The sequence below is a fragment of the Rutidosis leptorrhynchoides genome, chromosome 4 (assembly GCF_046630445.1).
Source record: "Rutidosis leptorrhynchoides isolate AG116_Rl617_1_P2 chromosome 4, CSIRO_AGI_Rlap_v1, whole genome shotgun sequence".
NCBI lineage: Eukaryota > Viridiplantae > Streptophyta > Magnoliopsida > Asterales > Asteraceae > Rutidosis > Rutidosis leptorrhynchoides.
Window position 1 is genome coordinate 549,939,798 of NC_092336.1, and position 11,269 is coordinate 549,951,066.

Sequence of the window (11,269 nt, forward strand, 5' to 3'; positions counted from 1 at the left end):
TGTTTAGGAGATTAAAAGAAGCTCATGAACTAAATAACTGTAGTTACTAATTTTCTATATCTCAAATACTGTTCAGGTATTTGTCTAACAAATATGGTTAAAAATACTTTATTAAAAGGTATGCCAGGTCACGGATTAGATGAAAAGTAAAAAATAAAATTGCTTTAGAAAAGGACCAATAGATCAGTGTTGTTGTGACTCTCCAGACAACAAAGGCCCAGGCTTTTGATTTCTTATAAGAGATTTGTTTTTTCATTATACTAATACTAATTCTTATTCTTATGGTTTCTCTAGGCAACAAGTAAGCTATAGTATTCATCAAGTTAGGCATCAAGTATCATTTCATTGCTTACAACAAAATATTGTCTATTGTCTTGTGCTTTCTTCTCATCAAGCAGCATATAATAGAATCATAGTTGAGTGCTCCTGTTGTGTTCTCATTTCTCTACAAACACAAATCAAACATTTATTTCTCCAAATCCATATTCGATACCATACGAATTCGTTACAGTATCACATAGCTTAACAAGTCCACGAGGTAGCGATATCAATCTGTCTTTGGTTATCCAGATAAGGTACCATCTTTTTGTGTTTCAAGAACACAACAAAATTTAAACATGTTGGAACCTACCAATGTTGTTTATCAAGTAACTGATTATCATCATATTTTGACAATCAATCAAGAACTTTTGGAAATACTTTTTTTTTTTTTATCAATACTCCCTCCATCCAAAACAAAAAAACTGGTCGAAATTTTTTGGATTTAAGATATTTTTGATAATTGTCACTTCTCTACTTATATTCAAGTTATGTTTAACAATAATATTAAGAAAGAAATGACTGAGAGTACTAAATGAGAGTAAATTGAGGAGTTTAATGACATTTTGCCGTTATTTTTTTGTATGTATACAATTATTTAATGTAAATTTATATTTAAATTAGATACTCCGTAGTAAAGTGAACCATCTTTTGAGACGGAGGGATTATGTGTTAATATTTATAGAGCACTATTATTTGCGCCTTTCGCGTGAATTTACTATATTTGTATGGTACTTGATATTGTGGGATTTTAGGGAATTTTTGTTCGCCAACAAAAAATTAGTACAGAGCACATATATATATGGACGAGTTTAATTCAGAAAGATCAAAGTCGTGGAATATGTACACGGATTCACCCCATAGCTCGCCTCAAATAGGAGGTGACGACGAAGGTCCATGGAAGAACTTTGGGTCGTCAATGAACGCTATTTCGTTTGGTTTCGTTGCCACTGCAGTCTTAATATCAATGTTCCTTATAATGGCGATATTCGAACATCTTTTCAGACCAAACGCTTCGTTCCCTTTGCCACAACATGACACTGATCAACTTCCTCATGAATCAAGGCCAATGCACAAGCTCGTAAATCCACAACCACATGTAAGTTCTGATGCAAATCAAATTCTACGATTTGTGTATGGTACAATGTTTTAAGCAGTCGAGCTTTGTTTATGATAGGTACAAACAGCTTATGTATCGGATATTTCGGTAGTGATGCCAGGTCAGCAGTATCCTACATACATTGCACATTCAGCACCTCTACCTTGCTCAAGGGAAGGTGTGCATTGGCCGAATCATAATCAACATACTTGTGTGTTTCCTTAATGTCTACGATAGTATAATTTTTATTATTCATATGTGAACCTGATAGTGTACATAAGGATAAAATTTTAAAAGCATACCGTATTTCTTATTTTGTTTACGATTTAAATTGAAACTTTTAATTTAATTTTTTACGTTTCAATTAAAAATTCGATACATGTTTTGGTTAAGTAGAATAGAACAGAAGACTCGTTAGTTTTGGTGTAATGTGAAAACAGCATAACGTATATAGTATGGTGATGTTATGAAAAATAGTTAATCAGCAAAAAAACTGATACAAAAATATTTGAACCTGACGTGAATCGAACACGTAACCTTCTGATCTGGAGTCAGACGCGCTACCATTGCGCCACAGATCCTTGATGTTTTAGCTACATTCATCTATGATATAAACTTATGTCTACCTAAAACGTCATGAGTACCACAGACAATCAATTAGTGTTTATAATATTACATTGTAATTGTATAAATTAACATTGTTAATTAATTTAATTATTGATATATAATACTTATAAGAGTGATATATAATATTATGAATGTATTATGTATGATGTTTGACAAAGTTATAAACCAAGCGTATCACATGATTACTTTTGGTTTTTTTGGAACGACGAAAATTTTATTATCAAAAAACGAACGGCCTTTTAACAAAGAGCCAAAAAGACATTACAACAGACATAAAAGCTAAGTATTTCAATAATATCGCGCTTGGGCCTAGAACGAAGCTAATAAAAAGAATAGAACTTAACCTAATCAACTAAACTACATTTTTTCACGGGTTTATTGTTAAATAACAAACATTCGAAACCGCTAAATCATCTAATGAACCGCAGCTACAATCGAGAACAACTGATCCTTCGACTGCGAAGACATGGTTCCCGTATCAATCCAGCTAAGAACCTCTTCCCAAGAGAAAGAATGGTCGTTGAATTCAAATGAATATCGAACGCCATACTTTCAATGCATAATAGCTAAAATAGAAACTATGCTCCAATGAATATCGAACGCCATACTTTCAATGCATAATAGCTAAAATAGAAACTATGCTCCAAACTTTCCACGCTAGAGTTGCAAACGATGTAGCTAATGTCTTCAATTTTCAACCCTCGTCTCGAAAGATTAAGCCGATTCGGAAGCCTATCGAGCAAAACATGCTAATGAAAATTATCGATTTTACCGGGCACATGACTACTTTTTCTCATTTAATTTAAGACCATCTTTAACCCTTCGAGGTGTGTTGGCGTGTTGGTAGGTGGGGTGAGGTGTTTGATGGGCGTGCTGGCAAACTGCTGAATAATGGGTAGCGTGTTGCTGGATATGGTGGGGTATTTTTTTTTATTTCTTTTTCATTTATCTTTCATTTTTCTTGATTTTAATTTTTTTGTTTAATTAGTTATATTATTATTTTGTAAATTATAAAAAAAAACAAATAAATTTAATGAATCACACAACATAAAAATTAATAATACGATTACAATAATTTAAAAGTCCTAAAAAATAAAAGATTACAATAAAAATTCATGAAAAAAGTATTACAATAATTAAATAGTCTTCAAATGGTGCGGCGGAAATTTGGTGGAAGATTCCATATATGCTCGGTTAAGTCTGCACGAAGTTGATTATGCACATCTTTGTCTCGTATTTCCTTTTCTCGTGTTGCCCGATTACTATTTTGATTCCTAACAAAAGCAGGTTGGTTTTCTGGCTCCTTTAAATACTCTTCGTCGAGTGAAGTTATAGCAAAACCGTTATCCTCTTGGATCATATTGTACAATAGAATTGTGACGACCCGGAAATTTCCGACCAAATTTAAACTTAACCTTTATATGTTTCCGACACGATAAACAGAATTTGTAATGTTGAATCTCAAAAAGTTTGGAACTACATTCATGTAATCAATTACCCTTTGACCGTGTTCGACGATTCACGAATAATTATGAGTATATAGATATGTATATATAATATATAATATTAACTGAAAACATTAACAAAGTATTAGATATATGATACTTTACATGAACGTATTTGTTTCGATATATTTATCGACAGAATTAAGAGATAATATCAAATGATTGAATTATCAGATACATTATGATATGATTACGGGCCTATGTTATGAGGTCCACTGTGATTTAAGAAATCTATTTTTTTTGACAACATTCGGAAAATGGTAAAGTGATTTATAAATAAGAACAAATGTGTCAATTAACGGGAACTAGACAAGGGTTAGTGGAAATTCCTGTTTAATTTTCAAGGCATGTTTTATAATATTTTCCTCGTGACCTTGATAAGATAACTATGTTAACTTTCATTTTATTTAATATAAAAATAAGAACGTGGAGTGTAAATAACTTAGATGTTGGATATCGACAAGTTAAGTAACTCGACATTTTTCATTAAGATAATTTCATACGTTTATTTAACCTTTGGACTTTATCCCATGCTTCACCAACAGACTGTAATTTAAAAACTTGAAACCTATTATGAATATATATAATTCTACTTTTCTAAAATTTTTTGTGATATAACGATTTTCATTATTTTAACCTTTTAACAAAATGATTCTTAAATATATTTAGTTTTGGAAAACAAAATTATCATATTTATTTGATTTAGTTTCAAAAGTACAAAAAACGTTTTCAGTTTAAAAAGAACTTTATTATTAAAACGTATATATCTTTTATAAATATCTAGAACCACTTTTGACAACTCATTACTTAACCAGTATGATAAAGATAACAATATTTATATTTTATTTTATTAAATATATATAACGATTTAAATTAATATTATATATATTTATACGCGTATTATACGTATATAGTTTTATACTTTTACTATACTTTAACTTTACCTTTACTTTACTTTTATTTTACTTTAACTTTAATAATTCATACTTTAATAATTCACTTTAATAATTCATACTTTAATAATTCACTTTAATAATTCATAATTTAATAATTCACTTTAATAATTCACTTTAATAATTCATACTTTAATAATTCACTTTAATAATTCATACTTTAATAATTCACTTTAATAATTCAAAAATCTATTATAAATAGAATTCAATAGGTTTCATTATTTCATAGAAACTTGAAAATATATTTCTCTAAACTCTCTTAATCGAATTACATATATATATTTTCTTTGTATTATTTCAAGATATTATTAGTATACATAAAATACTACGACGGAGTTAAACTCAAACGATTTCAAAATAAGTTTTCAAACGGGATAGAGCTAAGGAAATTATGGGTTATAGCTATGGAGGTTATGGGTATTGATCGAGGGTATTGCTCGTGAGGTCAACCTAACGTTTATCATTTTCGTTGCGTCTACGTACTTTCCTGCAATATTGAATCACAATATTGATACGTTCGTGAATCCGAGACAAACCCTGCACTTGTTCAGTGCCGTCATATATATAATTGCTACGAAATACAGTATTGTGAGTTTCATTTGCTCCCTTTTTAATTGCTTTTGCAATATATATTTTTGGGCTGAGAATACATGCGCTGTTTTATAAATGTTTTAAGAAATAGGCACAAGTACTAAAACTAATTCTATGTGGGTTTAAACCAGAAATATACCCTTAGCTTGGTAACATTAAACTACTTGTCTATGTACGGTAGGCGCGAATCCTAAAGATAGATCTATTGGGCCTGACAAACCCCATCCTGACTATAGGATGCTTTAGTACTTCGAGGTTATTTTAAACACACCTGATCTGGTGTACTTCAGAGGGTAAAACATGAACGTTAAGGCTTGTTACCGGGTACCTACAACTTATATAATACTTTTAAACACTTGCGAGTGTACGGATATTTATGGAAACTGAAATCTTGTGGTCTATTACTATTACGGAAATGATTGATTATGATAAACTAATGAACTCACCAACCTTTTAGTTGACACTTTAAAGCATGTTTATTCTCAGGTATTAAAGAAATCTTCCGCTGTGCATTAGCTCATTTTAAGGATATTACCTAGAGTCATTCATGACATACTTTGAAAGACGTTGCATTCGAGTCGTTGAGTTCATCAAGATTAATATTAAGTCAATTATAGTTGGATGTAATATGAAATGGTATGCATGCCATCAATTTTTGATGTAAAGAAAGTTTATCTTTTAAAAACGAATGCAATGTTTGTAAAACATATCATATAGAGGTCAAATACCTCGCGATGTAATCAACTATTGTGAATCGTTTATAATGTATATGAACGGGTCCTTTCAGTTGGTATCAGAGCGGTGGTCTTAGCGAACCAGGTCTTGCATTAGTGTGTCTAACTGATAGTTGTTAAGATGCATTAGTGAGTCTGGACTTCGACCGTGTCTGCATGTCAAAAGTTTTGTTTATCATTTTTAGTCGGAAATCATCTACTTACCATCCTTAGGAAATTACCTGCTTATCATTATTAGTCTAGACACGTCTTGCTGCATTGATTGCATAAATAGTGTATAGAAAAAATTCATATCTTAGCGTATCTGCTAAATCATATCTTATCGTATCTATTACCGTAAACTTTGCCTGACATATTCTGTAAATTCCTTCGTAATCTATGAAATCTTTTGATCTATATATATAGATATTCTATGTAGTTAGAATACCACCCGATAGCCGGAAAATCATTTCGTATCGAAAAATCCTTTATCAAATCATACGAAATGAAATTCGTCATCAGGTCAAGTTCCTCGGATTCCGAAATGGAATCCCACTCAAGCTCCGAAAGCAGTGTGACTGGAATAGATCAACCAATTCAGCCATCATCTATTCTGGATGAATTGGGGATGGGTTCGTAGCCTCCTTAATCATTGGAGACAAGAAGAAGGCGATCCTTTCCATCCACCACATTGCCCTCTTGGCAATGGACCTGAAGCACTTATCGGCGAACCTGTTCGAAACACCATTTTCTCTCTCATTTCCAGAGTATCTCGTCATGATTATATACTACACCAAATTCTAGATCTTATTTATCCGCTCGTCCGAACCGACAATCACCCCGGTGTAATAGAAGAAGTCAATGAGCTTCGCGCTCGGGTAGTGGCTTTGGAGAATATGGTGCAAAGGTTACAAACACCAGAAGCAGCACCAGCAACATAACCAGTACCACCATCAACAACATCAACAGTACCATTAACACCAACAACAACAACCGCATCGCAAACCTCAACTTCACAATCTGTCCCATGAGCATCGACGTCATACGCCCTGTAGATACTAAGGAATACCACAACGATGAAGTATTGATTCATAACTTCATTGGGAAAACATTCTACGACGATTATGTAATTTCTAAAGTTTAGAAATTATCTATCCTAGCCTTAACCATAAATCAAGTGAGTTTAATTTAATATTAACTCATTAAATTTATATTACATCTGAAGAAATATACACATATATTTCCATAAAGACTGTAATAAAATTCTTTTGTACAAAATATTAATTGTGACATTTTTTTTAACGGGTAGGTAATACCCGAGAGATATATAAATTCACAAATAATATGTTACATTCTTCGAATCTGATTCAGCAAATCATCCATTATACTCCCTACTTTCACAACAATATACATTCTTTTATAGAAATCAAAACAACCATACTCATTCAAAAATCTAATTACATATTCTGATTTTAAAATCGCCGAATTCAATTCAAGTTATAACCGGTATCATCACTCTTAGATTCTTACATTTTTCAAAGCTATACTTTAACTTCAAAACTGTGTTAGAACATCGTATGTATATTAACAATTATAATCTGTGTTCAAGCCCTTCGAAATACCTGAAGACACTTCAAATAATGAACAATCGAGATGATGATCCAACCACATGTTATCCACAGTTACGTACCTAAAAAAACTCTTGAAACCAAAGTCATAATTTAACATGTATCCATGTCAGACCTTTTGGCATTTACTAGCTAAAATAACTTTTCAATCCCTTCTAAAAATAGACGGTTTTGTCACAGCTCCAGCAAACCAACTTCAATTGTTCAATCGAATAAGCCTTATTATAATGATTACCCCTTCATCATTATTACCGGGGAACCTTTCATATCTCGCCACATTAGCAGTTAACTTATTAACAACTTCATTGATCTTTGACTTTCCGAAAAATATTTATATTTATCAAAACCCCATCATTTACTCATCTGCATCTTGTAACGAGAATTGCCATACGAATCATCAGAAATTAACAATCAGTATTTTGAAATCTCGCAGCATGTCTACGCCAACAATTATATGTGTCTATCTTCTGGACTTATATACTTTGAATGTGAAGTTTCTGAAAAACACCCTAAAATGCGAACTAGTTCTCGAAATACTGATGAAGCAGCAAAAACTATAAACGACCTTAACAGTAAAAAGTTTGATGATAAAGAGTAGTGTGTTCGCAAAGCTCAGAAAAAGAGAAGATTTGGTACTGAAAAATACGGATTGAGCAAACCATGAAGAAGGCTGTGGATAAATCACAAGGACGAAATCTATCTTCAAAGAATTCAAATGATTCCGTGTCTGCTGAAGTCATTATCGAATACCTTGCTCCTGACTCTAAACCATTACTGACAATATTCTTCATCATCCTCTGATATTAGAAATTTTAAGATATCATCGTATCTTTCATTATAAATATCCTCCATATTTCTGAAGATATTTCCATAATTATTCTTATCTGAAATCATTTACCTCTTCGTGATGTCTGTATTACATCATAAAAGAAACTATTTTAGTTTCTAAATTTTGAAACTTTCGAATTTAAAATAGGAATATTTTTGAAGTAGTGTTGGGAACTGAAGCATGAACTAGTATAATATAATGACACTTGATCAACGTGATTATATTACAGTAAGTCATGCTGAGTTTCTAAATGGAACGTGATGATTCACAGATCATAACGTCATCATGTGCTATGTTACACGACTCTTGTATTCTCTTTAACCTCTAAAATATCAAGAAAATATTTCTTGATGATTCGGCCTTTTCCGAGGTATTCTAGTAATTTGACAAGTCAAGATCGTGCCATTACAATTTCCTTCTTAGAACATTAACAATGTTCATTCTGAAATTCATATATGCGAATTCTGGACCATTACAAGCGGTGCTTAATCGCAAGAAGAAGAAACGAAAGGACAAAACTCTGAAATAGAAATTGGGATATAAATCGCAGCAAATAAAAGAGGGCATTAATTGGGGATGACAATGATTTTAGAAGACAGAAGCAGGGACATCGAAATATAAGGGAAGATATAAAACTCAACAGCAACCCAGAAACTAAAATCCGTATATATCGATGCATATAGCAATATAAAGACACGGGAGAACTAAAAACACTATAAAACCAAGAGTATAGTAGAAGTAAATAGATTCTTCCGGAGGTAGATGAAAAAGAAGAACGACAGATATGAAAGTGAGGAGTATATCGAGAATCAGCACTGGATGAAGCATATTGACGAATAATTTTAAAGTAAGAATTGAGGGAGAAAGAATAGAAGGTGTGAATTAAAAGGAAACGAAGGAGGTGGATTTATAGTGAAATATCCGACAGAAAAATCGAGATGAATCATCGCATTAAATCGAAGAGGATCATAATTTCCTTAATCAACGAAGAATCAAATCCTATATAGATTACAAAGATTTTCTTTAATCCGGAGATCAACCGTGATGACGTCAAAAGATAAGACGAATCCCTATTTTCTCATTTCACTCTTTTACGATAGCTTCACTCATACGTTTCGAGTAATCGAATTATTTTATCCATATTTCTCAATCATGATAAAACACTATGAATCAACTTATATTCGTCATAATAACATTCTTATTGTTAGCCATGACGACCTCGATCAAATTTCGGGACGAAATTTCTTTAACGGGTAGGTACTGTGACGACCCGAAAATTTCCGACCAAATTTAAACTTAACCTTTATATGTTTCCGATACGATAAGCAGAATTTGTAATGTTGAATCTCAAAAAGTTTGGAACTACATTCATGTAATCAATTACCCTTTGACCGTGTTCGACGATTCACGAACAATTATGAGTATATAGATATGTATATATAATATATAATATTAACTGAAAACATTAACAAAGTATTAGATATATGATACTTTACATGAACGTATTTGTTTCGATATATTTATCGACAGAATTAAGAGATAATATCAAATGATTGAATTATCAGATACATTATGATATGATTACGGGCCTATGTTATGAGGTCCACTGTGATTTAAGAAATCTATTCTTTTTGACAACATTAGGAAAATGGTAAAGTGATTTATAAATAAGAACAAATGTGTCAATTAACGGGACTAGACAAGGGTTAGTGGAAATTCCTGTTTAATTTCCAAGACATGTTTTATAATATTTTCCTCGTGACCTTGATAAGATAACTATGTTAACTTTAATTTTATTTAATATGAAAATAAGAACGTGGAGTGTAAATAACTTAGATGTTGGATATCGACAAGTTAAGTAACTCGACATTTTTCATTAAGATAATTTCATACGTTTATTTAACCTTTGGACTTTATCCCATGCTTCACCAACAGACTGTAATTTAAAAACTTGAAACCTATTATGAATATATATAATTCTACTTTTCTAAAATGTTTTGTGATATAACGATTTCCATTATTTTAACCTTTTAACAAAATGATTCTTAAATATATTTAGTTTTGGAAAACAAAATTATCATAATTATTTGATTTAGTTTCAAAAGTACAAAAAACGTTTTCAGTTTAAAAAGAACTTTATTATTAAAACGTATATATCGTTTATAAATATCTAGAACCACTTTTGACAACTCATTACTTAACCAGTATGATAAAGATAACGATATTTATATTTTATTTTATTAAATATATATAATGATTTAAATTAATATTATATATATTTATACGCGTATTATACGTATATAGTTTTATACTTTTACTATACTTTAACTTTACCTTTACTTTACTTTTATTTTACTTTAACTTTAATAATTCATACTTTAATAATTTACTTTAATAATTCACTTTAATAATTCATACTTTAATAATTCACTTTAATAATTCATACTTTAATAATTCATTTTAATAATTCACTTTAATAATTCATAATTTAATAATTCACTTTAATAATTCATACTTTAATAATTCAACTTAATAATAATTCATACTTTAATAATTCACTTTAATAATTAAAAAATCTATTATAAATAGAATTCAATAGGTTTCATTATTTCATAGAAACTTGAAAATATATTTCTCTAAACTCTCTTAATCGAATTACATATATATATTTTCTTTATATTATTTCAAGATATTATTAGTATACATAAAATACTACGACGGAGTTAAACTCAGACGATTTCAAAATAAGTTTTCAAACGGGATAGAGCTAAGGAAATTATGGGTTATAGCTATGGAGGTTATGGGTATTGATCGAGGGTATTGCTCGTGAGGTCAACCTAACGTTTATCATTTTCGTTGCGTCTACGTACTTTCCTGCAATATTGAATCACAATATTGATACGTTCGTGAATCCGAGACAAACCCTGCACTTGTTCAGTGCCGTCATATATATAATTGCTACGAAATACAGTATTGTGAGTTTCATTTGCTCCCTTTTTAATTGCT

At 30.8% G+C, this 11,269-nt stretch overlaps 1 protein-coding gene and 1 non-coding gene across 2 annotated transcripts; one reads left to right on the plus strand and one right to left on the minus strand.

Annotated features, from left to right (window-relative positions):
• The first annotated feature begins 318 nt into the window (after positions 1–318).
• LOC139904114 (uncharacterized) lies at positions 319–1,689 on the plus strand. The gene is made up of 3 exons (XM_071886044.1): positions 319–575; positions 1,074–1,417; positions 1,496–1,689. The coding sequence occupies exons 2-3, from the start codon at positions 1,121–1,123 to the stop codon at positions 1,640–1,642; spliced, it is 444 nt and encodes a 147-aa protein (XP_071742145.1). The 5' UTR covers positions 319–575; positions 1,074–1,120; the 3' UTR covers positions 1,643–1,689.
• A 237-nt stretch (positions 1,690–1,926) lies between these two features.
• TRNAW-CCA (transfer RNA tryptophan (anticodon CCA)) lies at positions 1,927–1,998 on the minus strand. Its single transcript has one exon. It is a non-coding gene; the product is annotated as a tRNA-Trp (tRNA).
• Between the last annotated feature and the right edge of the window lie 9,271 nt (positions 1,999–11,269).

What these genes read in the sequence shown, in the direction of transcription:
- LOC139904114 (XM_071886044.1), top strand. Translation starts at nt 1,121, where the DNA reads ATGGACGAGTTTAATTCAGAAAGATCAAAGTCGTGGAATATGTACACG. An exon ending in TCGTAAATCCACAACCACAT is followed by an intron (nt 1,418 to 1,495) that starts GTAAGTTCTGAT and finishes TGTTTATGATAG; the next exon opens with GTACAAACAGCTTATGTATC.